Source organism: Plectrocnemia conspersa, unplaced genomic scaffold (assembly GCF_051122295.1).
Source record: "Plectrocnemia conspersa isolate PC_06_02 unplaced genomic scaffold, ASM5112229v1 ptg000011l, whole genome shotgun sequence".
Taxonomy (NCBI): Eukaryota; Metazoa; Arthropoda; class Insecta; order Trichoptera; family Polycentropodidae; genus Plectrocnemia; species Plectrocnemia conspersa.
The window spans coordinates 24,968,686-24,994,411 of NW_028277175.1; the positions used below are offsets into that span (position 1 = coordinate 24,968,686).

Consider the following 25,726-nt stretch of genomic DNA (forward strand, 5'->3'; position numbering starts at 1 on the left):
CCCTATTCCTTTGCTTGTACACTTTTCTTCAGCCGATCGGTGCAGATAGTTTAAATTCATTTCATTGGTGAATTTAAGAGCCGAGCGAGAGAGAGAGGAAGAGAAAATTTCCTCTTAAATTCTCCCCTCGACTCGATCGGAGTCTGTGGCCATAATTAAAGCGAACCGATCGCATCAATCACCCGCGGTTTTCTTCGGCTCTCGTGTCGTCGGCATTAATCCCAGAGGCTGGGTTATACTGTCTGCAATGTGTAGCGTTGACGTGCCAACATCGTGATTCGATTTACGATCCGAACTAATAGACAAATGTCTTGATTCGTTGTTCCCCTGTCTTGATTCGTTGTCTCGTAATGTACATACGCCCAGGATGAAGTAATTAAGCGAGATGGAGAAAAAAATGCACAATTCTTTCATTGTCCATAATGAAAACGAAGGATTAAAATAATATAATGTATGAAATATTTTATATGCAAATAAATTATTTAGAATAAAATTTTCAGCTTAATGCAATTTTATTAATTATTAAAATCTAACTAAAATTATGATTTTTTATTATACATAACTATACAAATGGTTCCTACAGATTGTCAAATTTAACTACTATCGTATAAAAATACATGTACGTGGCTTTATCTAACAGTGTTTTATTGAATTATTGATAAAGAAACATTTTTATTTATAAAATTGTGTCATTAATAAAATATGTTGTAGACATTATAATATCAACTGTAAATTACATATGATACCACAGTAAGAAATACCAGTAATTTCAAGATTTGAAGTATAATATACAACTGTTAAAACAGGTTCTAGGACACTAACCTCCTGGACATGTACCCCACGGACAATAACCCCCCGTCAAAACCCCACTGGACATTAACAAATAATAATGCAAATAGCCCCCCTGACAAATAACCCCCACCACGTATAAAAATAATACAGATATTACTTAACACGTTTCGTGACGCTATGTTATACTTAATAAAACATATAATAACGCCATTACCGAAGTTTAGCTGTATTATACATACATATGTATCTAGCTCAGGGTTTCTTAAATTTTTTTCATTCACGACCCTATTTTTGATTGTAGGCTTCTTCTCGACCCCAGATAAATATAAAATAAAGATATATAAATAATTTGTGCTGCTTTATTGATTATGTAAAAATATACATATTACATATATATGAAAAAATATAGTTTTAAAATTTGCTTAAAAACATACAAAAATATAAAATTAATAATTGCACAAAGTATACAAAAATTAAAGGGAAAAATTGTTTTTTGATGAGACTGATGTGTTTGTTTTTTACTGCATAACAAATTAAATTTTAGTGTAATATTTGACACTGCTGGACGTAAAATCTCTTTAACATTTTTAAGCGATGAACGATATTAAGATTTAATATGGGTTAAAGCTGAAAAAGTAATTTCACATAAATATGTGGTGTTGAATGGTAGAAGAACACTTAATGCCGTATCAGAAATTGTGGGAACTTCAGTTCTAGTTTCGATCCAGAATTTACTCAAGAGCTTTTTTGGAGATTCTAGTTTTAAATTTGAGTAGCTTGAAAACTCAGCAAATTCCTCTTGAGCTTTATATTAAAGCAGGTTATCAATCTCACTCAGGCCAATCAAAAATGGTTTTTGAATACAAGATAACTTTTTTAAATATTTAATAAAATATTAAAATATTTACGAAACTGTGTTTCTAGCGCTTTTAAGTGACCTATAATAATTTTTGCGATAAAAGTTTTACAATGATTTTTCTCGATTATAAAATTGTTAAAAAACCCTAACCTAACATAACCTAACCTAACCAAAAAAAGTAGCAATGTTTCGTAGTCTGTTTTTAGTTATTTCTAGAAACAATAGGCATTGATTCTCAAAGAAAATCAATGCTAAGTGTATTCTTTACGATAACCAGAAGAGATCAGAGCAATGGCTGTAAAGTTTCAGAATCGAATTTAGACATAATATTGGTATTCCGGAAAATTATTCATCGAACAGCATAGCATAATGTGAGGATTTTTAAACAATGCATATACATTTAACCATAAAATAATTTATGTAAGTAAACAAAGTAATTTTGCTTCGTGATAATGCGAGACCTCATACTTTACTTATAGTATTAGAATTTTATCTTTATCCATATTTCCCTGAATTTTTATCTAAGCATTATTAGCCTTTAAAAAATGTACTTCTTTTTTTGAAATACGAAGATCAATAATAAGATTGCTATTACTTTAACATTTGAAGACTTAAGAATCTTAAAAAAATATTTTTAATAAATAAGAGATTTATTCTTTGTGCTGGCAAAATATCATTTCAGTGTATTTTAATATTTTATATAAAATTGTAATCAAAAATATGTAGCATTTTGTAGTTCACTAAAAAAAATCAGCCATTTTATACAAAACCACTTGGTAGCTAAATTCTTGTAAGAGTTTGTGAAGCTGAAATTCAATTTCTTATTTTAGAAAAATAAATGAAAACTGGCGTTTGTTATTGAAAGGATATACGTGAATTATTACAAAAAATGAATAAAGATTATGATCCAGGTGAATGGCGTCTGTTCAGAGATTCATATAAAAGCAGTTTTGCTCCACAATGGTAATAAAAAACCATCGATTTCAATAGCTCATGCAGTCATAATGAAAGAAGCCTACAAAAGTATGTTTGACTCTTCTGATGAATTTAATAAAATACAATGATTTCTAATGGAATATTTGTGGAATTTTAAAGGTTATTGTCTTACTGCTAGTATTGGTGCTTCTTGTGTTTATGGGATAGCAGCGCAAAGAATAAAAAGCCTGAGAAAGACAATTGTAAATTCAGAGAAAGTTTACTTACCACCTTTATACATAAAGCTTGGTCTCATAATTTTTTTTATAAAAGCGTAGCATAAAAAATTTAAAAGCAAAAGGTATTTTTGTTGGGCCACAAATACGCGAAATATTACAGGACAATGAGTTTGAAAACCACCTCATTGGTATTCAGTTAGCTGCCTGGAAGTCATTCAGAGCTGTAGTGGAAGGCTTTTTAGATAATAATAAAGACCCTAATTATGCTGATTTAGTGAAACAGTTATTAGGCTGTTACCATTAAATGAATGCAAGAATGTCACTTAAAATTAATTTTCTCCATTCGTATCTTGACTTTTTCCGGAAAATCTGGGAGCAGTGAGCGACGAATTGGGTGAGAGATTTCATCAAGATATGGCTGTTATAGAAAGTCGTTTCAAGGGAAATGGAATGCAAGTATGATGGTTCCTGATAATTGCTGGTTTTCGCAAAAAAAAAACTAGAATATAATAGAGGAAAATATACTAAGAAGTATTTTTAATTCTGTTTTTAAATGATGGTTATATTTATAAATTTTTGATTGTTTTTAATATAAACTAGTAAATATATATTATCTACTATTTTTACTGCATATTATCAAAACTTTCAATAAATCCGCATAAAAAACAATCACTGGTACATGTTTATTGTATAAGGTTCATACAAACTTTGAAAATGTATGATAAACTTAGTGAAAATCCTAGCTATAAAATTTTTGTTGGCCAGGGTAATTTGTCAAACTTCAAAAAATAAAGAAAAAATTATATACAATAAATGCATATAAAATACCTTACAGCCTTACACAATAGAAGAACCACATCCATCAATTTTCTCTTACTAAACGATCGTCTGATGAAACGTGAATAAAAAGATTTTTAATTACCAAGAATTGTAGTTTATAAAAATCGATACTAAGCAGACTTAAATTCACTATGACTCATATAATAACTGAGCTCATTTATTTTCTCTTGATTGAACAATAGCCACCCATAAAAAAACAAACATATACTAGCATAAGGCTGAAGCGGAGCAATCACATTTCATTCGTGGTCGCTCCATTATTCCATGAATCCGAAACGCGGTAAGTTTTACTCAAATATCGCTGTCTGTTTGATTAAACCGCTCGCTCCACTAATGCAGTGCGCCAAGTGCATACATAATTTACGCTGCGTTATTATTACCCTTGCGGGTTTCAAACAATTCCAAAAATTAACGAGCGCCCAACTATTCCCAGTCACGAATCTGACCAAAGGCGTTGGGTGCTTTGTCCGCTGAATCTGGCGTGTGGTTTTCTCGGAGTAGTTGGAGAGCGTTAGATGAAAGTGACGCGTGCTCTAGTCCAGACTGGTGGTGCACCGTAAGCGAAAATTCTTAGTTTAGAGATGGATAACGACCGTGGCTTCTTTGGATTAATCTAATGGTCGGCTTCGTGTCTGATCGGACGTTGATGGATACGTAAATTTTTGTGCAAACGATCTGATTTTTCGGTTAAGTTTATCACTTATATTTTTTTTTATCTTGTACTCGGTTTTAAGTATAAGTGATAAGTTCAAAACGGTTCTTTTCGGTCTGATTTAATTTACAATTTAATTTTGAAGATTTTCGAACTCAGTCTCGCTGCTCTTTTAAAACGCATTTTTGATTACATACTCAAGACGTCATCATTTCCTGATCTTTGGCAATGCACAAACATTTTTTTACAAGATAAATAACATGTAGTGGTTTCAAACTTAACGTTTAATTAACCCATCATTTTCAAAGGTATGTAGCTATATGCATATGTAGACCATAGTCCTCTCAATATGAAGTGAATGTTTTATTTCCATTAGTAGTTTAATTTAATTAATATATTCGTATTACACAGATACTTTAATTGTTGTATGTATTAATGAGTGTCGAGGCAAAAAATTGTGTTGCGAATTTTGCAGCCCAAGTTCTTCTTTGTAGAGGCAAATAAAGTTTCCATGATATTTTCGTGTGATAGTTTGTCTCGCTTTGACACACGTTATTTTATATTTGTTGCTCTGTCGGATTGTAACCCAAAAAGTCATTCATTGCCGTTTAACATATTCTGTATGTGTTGGTTACCTTGCATATATAATACATACATTTTATATTTGTTTGATTTCTGTTAGCTTGATGGTTCATCAGTACATCAGGATAAAGCACGGTTGTAATCTGGGTTAAATGGTTTACTTCCAAGAAATACGCTATTTTTGGACGCCGATTTGGGCTGAAGAGTAGTTCTGCCCAGACTGGGTCATCGTGCTCTAGTGTCGTTAAAGGTTTCCTTTTCTCTATGTAGGTATTGCAATTTAACTTATTATTTACACAAATAATAAAGAATATTCGTTAGATTTTTATTTTAATTTTCCTCCTTGATTAAATATTTACAATATCTAGTTTTTTTACGCCTGGAACTACAATAAAAACTTTGAGACACCTTACACCAGATCAGACTGCACAATATAGAATGAAGACTGGCTGTACAGATAAAAATGCTTTATTTTATTTTTCATGTCTATTATTCGGAAATGATTATTCGTGGACAAAAACAGGCATAACGAATTTAAAACACTTAGGCGATAAAATTATAAAAAAATGAAAATAGTGCTAGAAATTAAAAATAAATAGGGACAGTTAATATTAAAAGTTTCAGCCAAAAAATAAATAAAAATATTGAGACAGTGAAGAAGAATCTTAGAATTTTGTTAATTAAATTAAATTTGAATAACCTTTACGTGGACATGTAGATTGAAAATTTAAGGATTTCCGAACTATTTAGAGAATTATTAATATTCTGAAAAAATAGATGATTATTAAAAATATTTTTTTTCTCAATTCTACTGTTCCTAAAAGATTTTTTTAGAATGCATTTTAAGTGGACGTAAAAAGAATACGCAATGAAATTAAGAGAGCTAAATATCTCGCACACTGATATTTTGGAACACACTCAAAAAGTTATTGTTTTTCGTTACAAAAGATACTGGGGATTTTTCAGTTCAATATCAAAAACCGCTGAAGGTTTGTATGCATTGAAGATCAATAAAGGAATATGCATTGAAGATCAATTAAAAAAAGTATGATGACCACGATATATTGATCGTTTAAATATATGGTGATGCAACCATAATGGGTGAAGAAAAAGGCACTTTATACATTATTATGATCACTAACTAAATTTAATAATTGAAAAACCTGATCAAAATGAAAATCGCAAAATACACAGGTGCGAATTTTTATCTCCAGTCTTGTTGCAATACCTGGATATTTTTCCATTTCCAAATAAATTCTGCGAGAGGCAAGTACTCGATGATACAGTGCTTGAATCCCTTCAAGTAAATAAAACTACAGCGACTGTACAAGAAGCTGCAAGACTTTTTCGGTTAAAAAATTTTCATGAAATTGTGCTTCATATTGTAAACTACAAAACAGCAATTCTAATTCAACAGTTATTTGTAAAGTAGTATAAAATTCTGCATAATTGTCGATAAATAGAAATGCGATTAACCTTCAATTAATGGAGAATATTTTCCTACGGCAAAAAGGGTAAAATATTCTATGGAATAATATCATAGCGGCAAATAAAGTATATGATTATATTTTAAATTAAAAGGCGATTTCTTTTTTATAATAAATGTTTGCAAGAAAATTAATGTATTATTTATAAATTATATTATTAATTAATAAAATATTATTACTCACAGAAAAACATAAATTTGATTGCTATTTTAGTGATACTACGTTTATTAATATTAAAAGTCCTTAAATAATAACCCAAGTTAGTAAAACAATCATTAAATTATAAGAATTTTTTGCATATACACAAATAAACAAACATCACTAAATTTGTATTTAGACTAATAACATTTATTGAGTACAAAATTTTTACCGTTTTTGTAAATATTTGTGATATAAAATTCTACAGTTTTTTAATAATAATACAGTAGTGTATTTATTGACAAAAAATATTAAACTAAATTATCTTTTACTGCCGAAATTACAAATTCATTATATTTCCAATTAAGAAGCGATTTCGTTTTACAAAAAAATTGTCTGCAAGAAAATTGCAGATAATTTGAAGAATTTTCTTTTTATTAAATATAAACAAACCCTGGAAGTGTATCCTGTACTAGAAAAATATCGTTTACCAATGAAATTTAATGTATAAAATAAAGGCCGAAATTAAAAAAAAATTCAGGGCATACAAAAATGTTTAATATTATTTATATTGCTAATATTTTTAATAGTTTTACAAAAGTATAATAACTTTTACAAATAATTATAACTACACATATGACGACAACTTAACCAGAGAGATGTTTTTTAGCTCACAAAAGAATAAAAACATATTTGAGAAATTTTATGGTGAAAAATTTACTTCTTGTTTTAGCTATGTAAATATCAAAAAAAAACATTATTACAAATATGTCTGGTTTTAATAATAAGATAATAAATAAATTTGTAAGCCAAAAAGAACAAAGAATGAAACTCAATTATAGATAAATATTTTTATTATTGTTATATCATATTATTACATGGATTTCTTTTTGATTTTAAAATGTATACTAAATTGTTATATTATACTATTGTTATAATATTTTTGTATACATTTAATTTTTTAATTTTTAATGTATTTTTAATTGTGTATTTTTGTATGGCACACACTATATACACATCTTTAACTTTTATTAATTGTAATTTTTCAATACATTTTCCACTACGAATTCTCACGAGCCGTCACTGATGTAGACGTCGTATATACGGATTTTGAGAAGGTCTTTGCCAACTGTATATTCTTTAGTGTCGGAATGTTCCATACCGTGTCATTTTCTTGATCTGTTATGGCATTAGATTATTCCTACGATTTGGTTTAAATTGATGTATCTTTTTGTGGTTAAACCAGAGTAAATGTTGCAAAAGAGTCTTAGAGGTCGATCAATGAATTTTTGAATAATACTCTAAAATATCTGAACTGTTCTTTTTAATTTATGTTTTGTGTCTCTCTTTAACTTCAAGTTAGCTTGCTTGTTATTTACTTTACCAGAGTGAGGTAGTTTTTAATTTTGCGTAACTTAACAGTAAGGAAATTCAACGTTGCTGAAAGTAAAATAAAATAAATATTTTGTTTTCATTCTGCGTTTCTCTTTATAAGTTTCCGCACGTCGAACCCTATCTTTCAGGGTATTAAAGTTTTGTTTTTCTTCTTTGGCTCACATAGAGCTGGGATTCAGGTTCATCGGGAGATTGATGGTTTAGTCACTTTATCTGGAGCGGCAGCTGCGAAGGCTCTATCTTTCGAACGAAATTATGTTCGCAGGCTCAGGTACCTACACTATAGTTATATATCTCACGAGGTCCGCTAATCAATATCGGGCTTATTGAAAAGTCTTCGTTTTGCATGTTAAACAAAAAGTTCATATCTTTTCCTCTCGATTTATTCTGCCCGCTTTTCTTCTAGAAGCCAATAAATGATGAAAAATACACTCCCTCTTTTGCGGAGGGGAAAAATACATAAGAAAAACGACAAAAACCTCCCACCCCGGTAGGAAGTTAACGAAAGAGCATTTTTTTCTCTTGCCTCTTGTTACAAGTGAAAAAATTGCTCGAATAAAGTCGCTGGAGCGAAATCACTGCCGAAATGATACATAGGTACTCAAATTGGCAACTATTGAATCAGCGTTTGATTATTGCTTTCTTGTCTTTGGATGTTTGAAGGTCGCTTTTAATGAAATATTTTTTTTAATGGAAGTGCTTTCTTCTTTAATATTTATTGTATGAAGCGCTCTTATTTACGTATTTTGTACAATAAAATAAATAAAAAGACCGTGTATAATTTATTAAACGCTATTTTTGCTTGAGTGATCTAGAGACTTAAGTTTGGTAATTTCGGAGACAAAACAACTGACAATCGGAAATTAAATAAGAGAGTCAATAATGTTTAAAAGACCTCAAAGTAAAACAAAGAGTTTCAAATTCAATTAAAATTTAAGGAAGCCGAAGTCTTTTATCTCAAAAATAAAACTAAGAAACACTTATTAAAAACCTTTTTTAAATTAAACTCCCTACAGCAAAAATCGTTTGCTGTAATATAAATATAAACACCTCGTTTATGTACATCACTTAATAGTTAAGTCCTTTTTTATTGTCAGTAGGCAATACATTTAAATTTGTAACCTAATTTATTAAAATTAAACAATGGCAAATTATTTTTGTAATAAACACGTATTTTAATAAAAAAAATCTTTTTTATTACTAAAATATATGTATATAATATTTCACGATAAAACATAAATATTTGTTAAACAATTCGTTAAGTATTTGTTTATATTTGTAATATCAAATATATAAAAAAAGGACTGAATAGTGTAATCCATAACGTCTCAGACTAATAACTCTGAGATTGCGGGTTCGAGCCCCGACAGCGGGACTCGAATTTTTATTTAAAAAAAATGCGCTATTATAAAAAAAATGACCCCAGCTGCAGTGACATCTATTGGTTATAAATTATATCACACATAATAATTTATAATTTTTAATATGGACATCACCGATTCCCAGACTTTCAATCTGGTGGTTAATATTTACTTGTATGTATTCATCATATCTGATTGACTTCAGTTGGTACAGATATACCCCGTTATAATGCATTGGGCTTATGCCTGTTAGGCTACGATGAAAGATTTATTAAAAATACATTTTTAAATAAGCAAAAAGTAAGGAAGAAGCGTTAGAAAGAAGAATTTCAAAGAATAATCTATTTTCCTCTTACTTTTCTATTTTCACAAGCATGTGTGGTTGTATTTAGAAATAATTTTGAAATGTAGTTTAATTAAAAGGATGTTCTTTATCATAGAATGTAATCAAAAAAATATATAAGCAATCTCCAGGCGTCTTCTAAAATGTGTCACACTTTAATCCATTAAACTTTGTGTTATGTAAAATCTATTTGCAGGTTAACTAGTACTTTAACAATCCAGAAAAATACTATCAATAAATCCAAGTTGAAAATAAAAGCAAGATACACTTATTCAAGTATTTGTGTATCATAGTATTAGTTAACAACAGGCCTATATGACATTATTACGCAGGAACACTCCTATTAGTTACAAAGAGACTATTCCTGAAGCACAATGCAACCAAATTAATGTTCTAATCACTGCTGCAATTAAAATCTTATCACATTCCAAAGGCTATTCTCTCGTGAATTGATTAGTGTCAGTATATTGTGTTTGCTGCACCTTAATTGGATTCTAGGATTCCTGGATGGCAAACAAACAATTTTCGTTTGTGCAACAGCGCGGACTGATCCGATTGACGTTGACTAATAACCTTAGTTGCTTTGCAGAGTTTGCAGTCTCTAAATTGTCCCCATTACGTGTCCGATGAATTTATGAAGCAAATTTCGAAAGCACTTATTCATATTTCAAACTGCGAAAAGTTTTTGGACTTCGTTAAAAGTTTGCACACGGGGCGCAGGCCGCCCGGGCGCTATGATTTTTTATCGTGAAAATTGTGTGTATTTATCGTTAATATAAGCCACCCAGGTTTAATTAATAGGTTAAGTGCTAAGTCTTCGTGTTTTTTTTTATTTTCAACGCAGGTTTATTTTGATAACATTTTGAAGCCCTTACTTCATATTCTTCGTTAATTGATAACAATTTATAATTTAATATTATTACTCAAATCAACTGATCATTGCCACTTGACACCTGATTTTTATATATATCTATTGCTATAACTAAACCTTACTAATGAAACAAAGACAAAGTTGCGTCATAGTAATGCGTTACACTTTACAGGAAGATGCTTGTATAGTATTATGATGTTATTGATTTAACTCTTGCAAAGTTTTGTACCTCATCTTGCCTTGATCTCGTCTATACACATATATGCATAACATAAATGTATGCATGTAAATTCATATGTGAGTTCCAATTACAAATTTCGTGTTTCGACCATAAGATATAGGAATGGCATTTGAAACTTTTCGGCGGAAGAGTTCTTATCTAATGTACATGTATGTATTTATAGGATTTAGGTATATAATTACCTAAATTTATTTAATACATCTCATGGTTTAGTCTACAAAGTTTTAGTTAGCTCTAGGGTCTATGGAGAGAATGTTGAACCTGTGTCATATCCCACGTCACTTTTGCACTTGTTTTAATTAGGATGAATAAAATAAGAGCATACCCATATGACAAGAACACACATGTTATTTATATGCAAAGATTTTTGTATAAATTTATAAATATATGTATGTAACTCTTACTTAAAATTTTAATTAACCGTGCTAGCATAAAATAAAGTTAAAACAATGAATTAAATGTAAAAAAGTTGGGTTTATCAAAAAAATAATAATGCAAATGGCAGCAGTTTTTTGCTGTTAGATAATGAAAAACATTGCGTTAAATTAAATATTTCAGGGATTATAAAATAGCTTTTGATATATTGTAACAGAATTTTTTTAGTATATGTTCTTGAAAACTACAATGTCAATTGATTTATTTTAGAATATTGGTTAACTCATACCAAAGCTAACGAGTAAGTTTAGCAGTTGATAATTGAACGAAAGAGTAGGTGCACATACTGTAAAATTTAACCCAAGCTGGTTTATGGTTCCATATTTAATATTTACACAGAATCAATATTTCACAAAGCATAACATGATAGTTCAAAAGGCATACTTTCTTTGGTGATACGCTTAATAACGTAATGCATGAGATCTTATATTATTATTTATTAGTGTGAAGTTTTATTTACATAAATGAAGCAGTATGTTGTTAAAAACTGAAACTTGTCAAATGCTTTATCATTATCTAATAACAATTACCACTACCATTTTCATTGATATTTTTTTTATAAATCAACTTTATTCGTATTTATTAGATATACATATTTAAATGTTTTAGTTTTATTTTATGGCAACACGGTTAATATAAATTTTAGTGTTTATAACTAATTGATGCATTATATGTTTACTAAAATATAATTAGCGCATATAATTAGTACGTGTGTTATTGTTATAAACATATAATTTAACGATAAAAATACCACTTCTAAGCAAATGGATACAAATATTTTTATATGAATACAAAATAAAACTTTTAATACACTATCTTATGGATCTTAACCTCTTAAGCAACGTGTAACAGGATCAAGAATAATATAGAAGGATTCTATTAAAAATGTGCAAGACACTGCACCTGACAACAATCAAGGATTTTTTGTAACCATTTTATGGTAAGAGAAATACATTTTAATGTATTTATTACAATATAGAATAACGTAATTAATAATTAAAAATAAAAAATATGCCAAATTTACACACACCTTTTGAATGATATTAAGGAAATATTAAAATAAAGATTAGAAGCGATGTTACTAATATATATTTTTGAGGCTTGAGAATAATAGTATTACATTTTTATACAATAGGATTTTTTAAAACTATTTATGGTAAGAAAAATACAATTTTCTTAAAGTAATTAAGCAAAAAAAGGATAGCTTGATTAATGTAATATAATAAATAAAAATAACAAATATCCAAAATTTACATACACCTTTTAAATGATACTAGGGAAATATTAAAATAAAGATTAGACGTGATATTACTGAATAAATATATTTTTGAGGCTTGAAAATAATAGTGTTGCATTTTTATATAATAAAAAAGTACAATACGTTTACTCTTAATTAATTAAAAAAAATAGTTAAAAGCACTTTAAAAATATATACATATGTAGATTATCAAATAATGTACATATATTATAATACTACTTTTTTCTATAGGGTTTGTCACTATATTAGTTATGAAATTATTATATTTTTGTCTTTTTAGCTTTTTAAAAAATATCTGTACTTATAAACATCAGCAGAGATCTAATATTAGTACGTAAAAATTTGTATAAGAAATTAAGTATAATATTTTTTTTGGCAAACCATTGTGAAATATTATACAATGAAAAAATTCTGAACATCTATATGTTCAGAATTTTTTCATCAGCGACTTGTTTTTATGCTTAACACTCACATACCGAGGCCTTGAAAATAGGATCGAGAACCGGTATGGGGTACAAAGTAACCCCAAATTCTATTTGAGTAGTAATGAACTAAAAGTAATTTTAATTTTGAGCATGCTCAAAATGCATTTTATCGTCATCAAATTCACCGATGAGTCACTTGCTAATTATTGTTTTTTAAATTAAGTTAACGAATTATCTAAAAAAAATCATAGTTCTTGCTTTATTTATCAGTAAACCGAGTATAATATATTTATTTTCAGATGGAGATACTGACGCGTGAAGAGAAATAACAGTTGACTCACTAAAATGTCGCTGGCGTTTAAAGGGTTAAATAGCTTTCCAAAATCACACTTTCAAAGGAAGCAGCAGTAGCAAGTGTTGATAAGCTACCACACAATATATATTTTTTTATTAATATTTTATATTCGAATAGTTACAAATTAAAATTAATTATCAAGAGTAAACACCGAAACGTGAAAAATACAAAGTAAATACAATTTTTTATAATCAATAAAAAATATCAGATTGGCAGTATTCTAATAACAGGAATTTTGGGGTTCAAATCTACCCTGCTTAGTTTCACGAGGTTTAATATTCCAGATAATGATTCTATAACTTTTTTTCAAATCATCTCAATGTATTTTAATTAGATTCTGAATTTTGTTCTTAACGTCGATTTTTTGCTATTGTTTACAATGGTTAAAATCCAGGTATTTAGACATATTTTTTTAAGGTGAAAGTTAAACAAAAAGTATTTAGCTATGTCCTTGTAATGACAGAGTAGTAGTAAAATTGGTAATAGTCAAGGAATTAAATGTTTTGAAGCCAGTCGTTCTTTAGAACTTTAAACACTCATAAAAGATTAGACTATTTGGGGGAATTAGGCCCTACTGTCAAACCTCGCCTTTCTAACACACTTTTCCTATAAATCCTCTGTGTGGCCCTCTATAAACTAGATCACTGACGTTGCGTCCCGATAACAATAAAAATACCAAATAAAGTTAATTGTATTTTTGATAAAAACAATGGATTTTTTGTGACTTGAAAATAATAATATTTATATGAAATGCATAAATAAGTTTTAGTTTAAGGTTCTTGAAAGTTTGTTGTATGGTCATTGTATACGTCTGTATCTTTGAGGGAGGAGTTGTATTTAAAGCGTTTTTGTTTAATTGACGTTTGATAATGGGAGTCTGTATCAACCTAAAAAACTGAAAGGGTTGGGGTTCTAGTTGAGAAGATCTGTTAATGAAAAATAAAGGAATACTTAAGAGGCACTAGAATAGTTAATAAAAAATAAACTAATACTTGTATAATCACTTTTGAGCCTTAGAGTTAGAAAATGTAATTATAAGGACTAAAAGATATACAGTATAATTATATAATATACTTGTCCATGACCAAGATTAATGGCTAAAATAGACATGCATACTAGGGATTCTGTGTCGAGACAACCCGGGAATTTATTCCCGAGAATAGAAAGATTTTTTGCTGTCTCGAGTCCCGGGAATTTAAATATTAATAACTCGAGACTTTCCGAAGTGCAATTTTACAAAAAACATGTAAAGGGCGAATTTGATGTCAAGCTTAATTTATGTCTCGATATGAAGACAAGGTAGAATTCCTTATTACCCATGATCTCGAGATTTTGAAAGTTACGAAATTGCATTAGAAAATCATTAATTGATCTTGGCATCGGCCAAATTTGGAATGAATCGAACATTCACGTATTGAAAAATATTTGTGATGTACTCACTCCTATAAAACTGGCAGTTGAAGCTCTAAGTCGTCGAGATGCCACTTTATTAACTTCCGAAATTATTGTTAATTTTCTTGTAAAAAAATATTTGAAATCAACACAACTCTGTCGCACGAACCACCAAAATATTTCAACGACTAGAAATAAAAAATTCTACTTTAAAAAGGAGTTTCAGATATTAGATTCAACTATCAAGCGAACTCCGAATCTAGAGCTTTTATTCAAATCATTGCTTACAATTAAGCCAACATGTACAGAAAGCGAGAGAGTTTTTTCTACATCTGGAATATTTGGCACAAAAACCAGGAACAGGCTATGTGATTCATCATTAAACGCCTTGGTGTTTTTAAAAACATATTTTCCCTTACAAAAGTAAAGGTTTTAACTTAATATTGATATAAATATTTCGATTAAAAAAATTGTAATAAATTAAATTTAAATAAATATCGAATAAAGTGTTTTTAAATTGCTTAAATAAATTTTCACCTATCGTACCTATAACACAAATAATTTAAGTTAATAATAATAAATTAATTAAAGTTAATAATAATAAGTTAATTAAAGTTAATAATATTAAGTTAATTTTTTAACATATTTTTTTTCGTGATTATACGAAAAATAATCAAAGTCTCGAGTCCCGGGAATTCCCGGGACTTTAAAAATTTGGGTCTCGAGTCCCGGGAATCGAAAAAACCCGAGACTTCAGAATCCCTAATGCGTACACTTCATTAGGGCAACAAGGTTTTTTTTTACAATGGGTAGTCATAAGTTTAATTAAAAAAAATAAACTTATGACTACAATTTAATTTAATATATACAGTAATATGAGCTCAAAATATTGTATACTTCTAACTAAGCATTCTAACTATGGTTCTATTACAAATTATTTTGTATAACAAAAATAAAACATATGACCAATGAAGTATAAAGTAGGTTTCTGATAAGAGTTTTTGATCTTCATATTGACCTATTTATTGAATATTCTGTATACATGTGTTTAATACACGTATCGATCCCTAGTCCAGTGCATTCCAATTAGTAACCACTTTAACCTCTCGGGAGTCTGTAACATAAGACGATCATCGGCATATCTCCCACAGGCGATGTTGCCAGCTTAATCCCCGGGATTGATAGCAATTAGGGCTCAAAAACGTACAAATAGCGATTTGCATATTATTCAAATCGCCTACAGCATCGCGATGTCTGAGTGTAGTGTACTCTTTTGCCGGAATTAATTGGGATGATTTGCGAAACAAAGGCTGGCTGTTTTGCGCTGTATGTAGGTACATTTAGTATAGAATCCCTTTGCTACGGAATCCCGCGTTGTCGTTATTGTGGCGTTACTGCAGAATAATTAACCGCTGGTTTGAAATATACAAATGTATCCATAATACAAGTGGACACATAAATTCCATGGGTGTAAACCATGAATTGTACTTTTTTTATTACAAGTTAGCTCTCTAACTGTTCACTTTGGAAGATTGGAATGGTTGTTGTGTGTTTTTATTATGCCGTAAAGCGATTCTCATAAACATACTTTTTGTGATTTGCAAAGCTCGATGTTAAAAGTGTGTGGCGTTCTTGCTTAATAAATATATGTATATTGAGTTACATTAAATATTTTATTCTAGATGTAGTAATCATGAAACCAGTTAGAAAAAATCATTGCGCTGATAATCAATGGTAAAATAGGATTTTATGTACATTAAAATATATAATAAAAAATAAGTAAAAATATAATAGATACAAAAATGTGACTTTAAATTGAACTAAATTTTTATATTATCAACTATTTATATAAAAGAGGTTTCTATAACAATTTTGATATTAATATCATACATATTTTTATTATTATTAAATATAAATTATCAGATATTTCTCCTTCTAAGAAAGCTTTATTTAATAAATAATGTAATTTATTTCCTAGTATTTCCCAAGTTTCTTTGATTATATTTACATCTAATTTATCAGTTCTGGTTCTTGTTTTTAATTTAAAAATTAAAGGTTCTGATTTAAATTTAATACTGTATTGTACTAAATTATTAAACTAAATAATTTACATCACAATCTCTCATATACTCTCAATGTATGTATTAATTTTTCTGCTCTTTATATATATTTCCAGCAATCTCCATATTTATTATGTCGTTTTTCTGAGTAGTATTAATTATTTTTTTATTGTTTTCCACATCATATTTGAGCTACTAATTTCAAGCTTATTTCTGATGTGTTTATTCATACAATTATATCATACGACATGAAATATTTGACCTTTCTTTATGCTACGAGGAAAAGGCAAAGTCTAGTGAAAATTGTGCCTTTAATAATAGCGCTTAAATATTTGAGCACCTTGTTAAAGATAATTGGCTAAAATATTGAAAAAGCTTTAATCTCACGATAGCTCTTGAATATAAAATCAGTCGTACCGGCAAATCCCGTGTTTATAACGTGTATCATGCATAAATCCAATTAGGGATTAGGCCATGTTATATTACCAAGTGTTTAGTACGTAATTGCTAGACTATGTCGAAAATTGTTATTGTATGTAGATATATGTGTGCAAGTATTACAAACACATATAAAGCCATACGAGCGTATGTACTATAAGATTATAATATAATAACCAGTCATGCGAATCTGACTAATTGCAAATATAATCAACATCTTACTTGAGTCACAAATAATCAATATTTAGTCACATTGGTATAAAGTATGGAATTATATATTTTTTTTATTAGAATGACTTTTTTTAGGCCTTTACTTTAACTATATTATTATGATTTAATTTTGATACATTTATGATATTTTTAATTATTTTAAAAATGATATCGAAAAGTTGTAAATATTATATTATTTTTGATATTCTATAATATGAATATGGATACAACTAAAAAAATGAAGCATATTGGATCAAAAAATAATATAAAAGCGCTTTTATATTAATTAACCCCAAAAAAATAATTTAATTTCAACGTATTTTATAAAATAAAAATAACAGCCTTGTACGAGTTTAATGTGTGAAAACAATACTGTTAAATTACGTAATGACGATCAGCCTGTTATTATAATAAAACATTACATTGCTTATCTAAGTATATTTTAATAGCTTTAATATCATGAAAATATTACGTATTTTATAACTGCTTTATAAAAAAATATGAATCAATTATTACGCGTGTAAATAATATTATTGTGTTTTATGAAGTGAAAAATAAAGGTTGCTATTTATTTACACAAATTTTAATATTGTACTATTTTTATAAACATACGTTTATACACTTTTACAGACATATTAATTCCTACATAATTAAGTGCAAGATCTTAATTTTACCTTATATGTAAAATATTTGTTATTTAACTCATTACTAAATTCCTCTACATAGCTGTGAAAATAAAAAAATATACAGTTAATTTATGTATTATATGCATTAGGAATAAATATTAAATTATTGCTCGAAATATTTGTCTTATTTTATAAAAAAAAATACTGAAAATAATATTGTTGTATTTATCAAATCAGCTGTTTAGCTATATATTGATAAATTAAAATATACTATTATTATTAATTGAATAATTTATTTATTTAAATTTAATTAAGACAGATTGCCTTAATGTGTCACGATGGTCAAAAACAATACATAGTATTATTTCAATACACAAAAAAATAATACATAAGAAGTAAAAAAATTATGGAAATTCAAATTAAATATTATAAACCGGACCAGCTCCTCGTAGCTGACTAATACATCGAGCTGACTAATACATCGTGTATCGAGGAGCCAGAGGGCGACAGCTAAAGGCGAGTCGGATAGTGCGGACGTCTTAACGTGCCCTAACGGGCATCAAAAAGACGCGATCGTGATTCTCGAAGACGTTCCAGAACCAAAAACTAGAATTCTTCGAGAATCGTTTGATTGTCAACAGTACATTTCACTAGTTTAAAAAAATGTTTAATGACATAAAACTAGCCGCGAGAACCTTTCTTCATAGCCTTTTCTAATCATAGATTACAATTTATAGATCCCGATTTAAGAATGCTGCACACTAAAGCATAATAGAGGATGCGAATAACTGATGCATTGTCAATGTAAAACGCGTTTCTCATAGCAAAGCATATTGGAAGATTTTTGCACCTTTACTTGCTCTTAAAAGTGATCCGAAATATTTAGTATAAATTTCTTTAGCCAAAATGTTTCTACCGAGATCGTAGGAATAAACTAAAGGTAAACAAGATCGATCATCTGTAACTGCCGTATTTATGATAAATAACGCAAAGAGCAAATGGCATAGGTTGTATCCTTGAGGTACCTCTGAACTAATGAAATATTTTTTGGAAAATCGTCCGCTATAGGCTATTACTGTTAAAAATCGTTCAAATAGCTCGAGAATAGTCTAAGTTTAATCACCTGAGCAATCAAGGTGTGATATTTTTTAATAATAATCCATGACAAAACTTGTCAGAGGGCTTATCAAAATCTGTATATCAACGTCTACATATATGCCTTCGAAAAAATAAGCTTAAAACTATCTGTTAAAAAATAAAATATATTATATATTATTTTACTTGAATAACTACAGTATTTTTTATTTCAAGTATAGATATATTTTCATTAGTATAAATATACTTTCACTAACTCGGCCAGTTAAAATGTATCAAAAAATTGATATACAATTTTTATACTCCCGAACGATCTGAGAGTTACAGAATTTTGTCGTAACATCGTTCGATAAAAACTGCAATATTTAAAATTAATTAAATAAAATTTAAATTTAAGCTAGTGATAGTTAAACAACTATAGTTTTTTCGTTTAAGTTTAAGTTGGAACAGTAAATGTCAAATGTCGTTTTGCAACTGTCAAATTGTGTTTTATTGACTGTTAAAGCAGCATATAATTTCACTAGTGCTTAATTATTAAATAAATAGTTTTTTTTATATTAATATTTAATGTTATAAAATTGTGCATTAATAAAAAATAAAAAAAGCGGTATTTTATTATAAAAAACGTTTAAATGTAAAAAAAATCAAACTGTTGTTTAGAAATCACAGTCAGTATGCACTTTAATAAAAGCGTTTTATTGGTCTGCTTTTGGAAATTTTTTATCTGTACTTCACTTATGGAAGCTTTACTACAATAAAATGGTACATGTTTGAAAATACCGATTCTTTTAAATGATCAATGCATAGTTGCTAGATATATTTTTATTAATAAATCCCACTCTTCAAAAAAAGTTGTAATGCAATACACGCGATTTACCTAAGAGTTATTATGTGGCTTGCTCGATTTGTATTTAAATTTATTATTGCATGTCATTGAACATTAAATATAACTTACACATTTCTACCCTAAATTGATTTTAAAATAAAAATAAAAATTAATCAGGTTTTAGAAGATCGTTCAAAGTGATGATGATCATATCGATTATATACATACGTGTCTTGACTTGATAGGTAAGTTATTTAAGTTTAACCAAAACATTGCTATCTTCTTATATTGACGCAACTGTGACTGAATATGATTTATGAATCGAGTATATACACACAACAGAGCATAAAAAAATGGTATAAGAGCCACATGCGTTCCAAACAACTTATGTACTTATGTAGTATACAAACACGTTTTTAATTAAATAGTGCTAGTGACAAACTCTCAAACTGTTCTATGTACTTTAATTTAACTTTACAGCCGACAATTATAAAGGATAAATGTTGTTAAATAACCACAAACGGCGGCAACTTTATCCCCCGGAAGGGTCGTAAAATATTTAGTCGTCGCTCATTAGCGGCAAGAAATTGTCTGACGAAGTTGCCAAGAAAGGGGATAATCTCACCTTCAGACGCCAATTTTACAAAGCGAACTGTTCTTTTTCGGCGCGGGGGTCAGTTCAATCTACCCCAACCCTAACCCCATCTAAGAGGAGCAAGCAGGTGAGGCGAGCTAAGCTATCCAGATTTCAACGTCACTTTCAAGTCGCCATGTCAACCTAACTTGTTATCAAACACATTAATTACATTTCTCCGGCTGGCTGCCTCGTTCGTCACAAACGACGACTTTAGGAAATTAAACAGTGGCTGAGAAGAGAAACGACAAAGGAGTAGGAGGAAGCTGATACTCGGATCGGTCGGATGCGGAGAATTTAGACATACCAAAATGCCTGAATTCATAATAATTTTGCGTGACAATCAATTTGAATAAATAAAAAAAAACATATTTTTACTTGTCTTAAAATTATAACATAATACTAATTTTTATAATACCTCCACTGCAAAGAATTTAGTTATGTTACAGTCGTAGACTTACAATAATAATAATAAGTCGACTCATACCATATCTACTAAGATAAACTTAAGTAAAACACCCGCAAGGGTAATAATTGAAAAACGGCTCCGCTCGACACAATTAAAGGAGAGTTTGTCGGTAATTATATTTGCGAACGGCGGCGAAGATCAATAGAAAGATATTAATTGAAGATTTTCTGGTCCATCCGCAGTCGGTTGGATTGCCTTTCCAATTCGAAAGGTAAGCGCTGTGTCAACAAGAAGTAAATTTTCGGGGCTATGAGCAATGGTCGATGAAATTTACACTGTCCTAATAATGCGTATTATGGGGTGTTTGGTTAGCGCGTTAAGTTTTTGCAAGAGAGGCTGATTTTAGTATAAACCATTATAAAATAAACGATTTTATGAATTTATATGCCTGTACCTTTATATATTGTTTTAAGAACAATTATATTTAAAATCTTTCCTGCTAGAAATAATTGTAGAAAGGATCTTTAAGGTTACGTATTTTTTTCTTAAAAGTTTCACGTCTAGATTTTACAATTTTTAAGGCTAGTAAAGATTCTGAAACAGTATTTCTTAATCGAGATTTCAAAAAAGTAGAACATAAAAAAATATGAAGAGGTATTTGTGAAATTTAAATAACCAACTAAAAAAAATCTTTAATCATCCAGTTTTCTTTACAAGTAATCCTATATAAACTATTTTTTGAACTAACTACTTTTTAGTGTTCAAAACATTTAAGGTTTAAATAGTAAAATTATATAACAAATATGTTTAAATTCTGCTACTCCAAGACTTATCACATGTTAATGTTTCTTAAGAAAATTTAACCAATCTTGACTTTTGTTATTTAGTATTAAATTTTATATTGATTTATTGCTAATTCTATTTGATTAAATCTATAAGAAAATAGTATAAGCTGTTTTGCATTTACTCGATAGCGACAATATTTTATGCAGACGATTGCTTAAAGTTTCAACAGTCAGTCGTGCTGTGTGTTTTAAAATTAACGCAAGATTTGAATTTGCCATCATTTGTGCAGTAAATGTTGGCAACCCTGAAAAAAAATTTGACAGCTGAGAGTTTAGGGTTCGTACAAATGGAGAGCTACACGATACAACAACGTGTTTTCATTATTAAACAATATTTCAAAAATAATGCTAGTTTGGCGGCTGCAATTCGAAAATTTAATACAAAATATGGTCGGAATAGTGTTTTAAGTTTGTCAACTGCGGGGAGATTATTTGAAAAATTCAGAAAGACTGGATCAGTCGCCCAAAAACAAGCCGTTCAAATATCAATATCGAAGCAGTGCGTGAGAGTGTTGGTGAAAATCCCGGAACATCAATTCAGCGTTGTGGATAAGAATTGCAAATTTAAAGAAACTCTTTACAGCTTATACTCACAGAAGATCAATTAACACAACAACTTCCCAGTCCACTCTGTGCTGTTGACGCGAGCGGTCGCATTCGCGCTTCGCTCCGTTATCGTACGAAGGACACCCCCGCTACCGTTCTGCAACGATAGACACGCCCACTGCAATTAGCTACAAAGACAGCGCCATGAAGAAGGCGCAGACGCGCAAGCGTTCTCTTGGAACGTTGAAGGCGTACCTAAACGCCTCACAATCAACTTCAGGCCTGCCAGACCACGAGTGGCAGGTACCCAAAAAGACATCGAAAGTTTCCCAGGATGCTAAGATGCCTCCGACCACGAGCCAAAACAGGTATGAAAAGCTTCCCGAAGTGATCGAAAGGAAGCAGCAGAGGATACCGCCTGTGATCGTAGAGATCACGGGAACACACCTCCAGACGATCGACTTAATTAAGTCGATCACAAAAACATCGAACTTCTCGTTGCGATACACGGGAAGTGGCAATGTATCAGTACTTTGCGCGTCGTTTGAAGCACGCGCGTTGTTAATGGATGGACTGAAGGGCCAACGCGCCTTTCACACATTCACCGCCGACGACGATAAAACAGTGAAATCCGTGCTGAGAGGGCTCCCAGAGGTCCCCACCGAAGACATTGCCGCAGATCTCGAACGTCAAGGACTTAGCGTCGTCAAGGTGACGGCAATGAAGACCAAGACCGAGAAACAAGGAGACTCCAGGCTCTACCTTGTCCAGTTTCCGGCTAATACAACAACGAGCACTATAAGAAGCATCCGGTACGTTTGCTTCACCAAGGCCACGCTTGAAAAGTACAAGCGTAATAAGTTGCATTTAACGCAATGTTTCAGGTGTCAACAATTCGGCCACGCTGCAAGAAATTGTCAACGAGCTCCCAGGTGCGTCAAATGCCCCGGAAACCACGCCACGAACGAGTGCTCTAAGAAGGACCGAGAAGCACCCGCCATCTGCACTGGTTGTGGAGGAGACCATCCGGCCAATTTTAAGGACTGCCCTCGTAGGTTAGAATACCTACAGAAAACTCAGAAGAGACAACAGAGACCGACTCCCACTGTTCACTCGTCGCAGCTGAACAACATATTCAACCTCGAGCAAGCGCAATTTCCTGCACTAAAACCAACGAAACCAGCGTTGGTAAAAACCTCAACCACCCCAGCAGTGATCTCATCAGCCACTTCATGGAACGCCCAGGTTGGCGCCGCACCAGCACCAATAAACAAGGCGCCACAACGTCCCCAAACCAGGCAGCCTGAGGAGCCCCTCTCAGACACAATGCCAACTTCAGAGCTACGCAGGATGTTGCTCGTCCTTCAAGAAATCAGGACCAAGGCTGGAAAGTGTGCCAGCAAAATGGAGATCGCCTTGATGATGGTCGAATATCTCGATGTGCTCTTCTAAGGTGGGGCTCAACGTTTTGACGTGGAATTCACGCGGATTCCGAAATAAAACTGGAGAACTGGAACTGCTGATCAGTGAGTACAAAATTGATATTGTCGTAATCACCGAATCTTACCTCAAACCACACGTCAACGTTTTTATACCGAACTTTGTCTGCCTCCGGAGGGACCGTCTCTCAAGGCCAGGCGGAGGGGTCGCGATATTTGTAAAAAAATCAATTAAACACGCGCGCATTACAACAAACACGACTAATCTTGAAACTGTCGCGATACAAATTAAACACGATAATAAATTAATAATAATTGTCGCGGGGTATAATTCTCCCGGTGACAGGTTGCTTCGAGGTGACCTTGATGATGTGTTTCGTCTTGGAGAATCCGTGATATTAACTGGAGACTTTAACGCGAGACACATGCATTGGGATTGCCCCGGTGCGAATCGATCCGGTAAATTAATCTTTGATTATTTACACGATACGGACACTACTGTAAATTTTCCGAAATCCCCAACGCATTATCCTACCAACCACACGACTCCGTCAATTCTGGACATAACGTTGGTCAAGGGTAATTCCCGGATTTCAAACATGCACTGCATCCAGGCTCTGTCCTCGGACCACCTTCCAGTATTCTTTACGTTGGACGGTGAGGTCGAGATGGTGTCTGAGGTCGTTTTCAATTATGCAAAGGCTGATTGGAAGCGATTCAGAAGCATAGTAGAGTCTCGGGTATTGATTAAACGACAGAATTATACCTCAAATGACACTAAAACTATTGACGATGATATTCATTACTTAACATCCGTGATCGAGCAGGCCAAAATATCATCAATTCCGTCGCGTAAAAATATTTGGAATAACATAGAACTCACCCCAGAAATAATTAAACGTATTAAAATTAAAAATAATATGAGAAAGCAATGGCACAAAAATAAATCGCCCCAACTTAAAACTCTAATTAACAAACTAACTGATGAAATTCGCGTTCAAATTCAAAACATCAAAAACGCTTCGTGGTCGCGTAAACTAAAAGCTTTGAAACCGGGAGATAATTCCTTATGGAGAATGACGAAATCGCTTAAAAATAAAAACTCAAATATACCACCTTTAAAAACCGGAAACAACGTAGCTAACACGACTCAGGAGAAGGTCGAGATTTTAGCTGAGACATTTTCTACATCTTATCAACTTACGCAAAATTACATTGACCAAAAAACCCAAAATAAAGTAGACCGGGCAATTAAAGATATCAGTAAAACTCCAATAGATAAAAAATCCATTAACCAAGTCGGCATATCAGAAATTCTTAGTATTGTTAAACGATTATCAAATAGAAAGGCTCCAGGTATAGATAAATTAGAGAATATATTGATTAAAAACCTTCCTTTTGTTTGCTTTAAGTACTTAAATAACATTTTTAATTCATGCTTATCTTTTGGATATTTCCCAATAATCTGGAAAACGGCAAAAATTCATCCGATAAAAAAACCTGGCAAAGCAGATAACATACCAATTAACTACCGCCCGATAAGTTTACTTCCCTCATTTAGCAAATTATTTGAAAAAATTATATTATCTCGATTAAAGGAATCTCTTAATAGCAAACTCATTAATGAGCAATTTGGTTTCCGCGAAAATCACTCGACTACGCATCAACTTAATAGATTAACAGAGCACATATCTGCCGATTTTAATATGAAAAAAAGTTCTGGTCTTTTATTATTAGATATGGAAAAGGCTTTTGATACAGTATGGCATGATGGATTAATGTATAAACTTTTAAAATATGAAACTCCCTATTACATTATTCACATGTTACGGTCTTACCTGAAGAATCGAAGCTATGTTGTTTCGCTAAATAATACATTTTCGACACCGCGTAAAATACCAGCTGGTGTTCCTCAAGGAAGTATACTTGGCCCGTTTCTCTTCATTCTATATACTAATGATATTCCAATGTTAAAAAATACTAAACTCTCAATGTACGCTGACGACACTGCAATCCTT

The 25,726-nt window shown here is 30.8% G+C and overlaps 2 protein-coding genes across 13 annotated transcripts in view; one reads left to right on the forward strand and one right to left on the reverse strand.

The window, feature by feature from the left end:
- The window catches only part of mmd (disintegrin and metalloproteinase domain-containing protein mind-meld), a 641,110-nt gene that overhangs the window by 67,181 nt on the left and 548,203 nt on the right, over nt 1–25,726 (reverse strand). The gene's annotated exons all lie outside the window — the stretch shown is intronic.
- On the forward strand, nt 22,355–24,624 carry LOC148230071 (uncharacterized). Its single transcript, XM_088196886.1, has 2 exons — nt 22,355–23,081; nt 23,154–24,624. The coding sequence occupies exons 1-2, from the start codon at nt 22,474–22,476 to the stop codon at nt 23,719–23,721; spliced, it is 1,176 nt and encodes a 391-aa protein (XP_088053012.1). The 5' UTR covers nt 22,355–22,473; the 3' UTR covers nt 23,722–24,624.

Excerpts from the sequence above, each read along its gene's own strand:
- LOC148230071 (XM_088196886.1), top strand. The coding sequence starts at position 22,474 with ATGAAGAAGGCGCAGACGCGCAAGCGTTCTCTTGGAACGTTGAAGGCG. Across the intron at positions 23,082-23,153 it reads AGCACTATAAGAAGCATCCG|GTGTCAACAATTCGGCCACG; the intron begins GTACGTTTGCTT and ends GCAATGTTTCAG.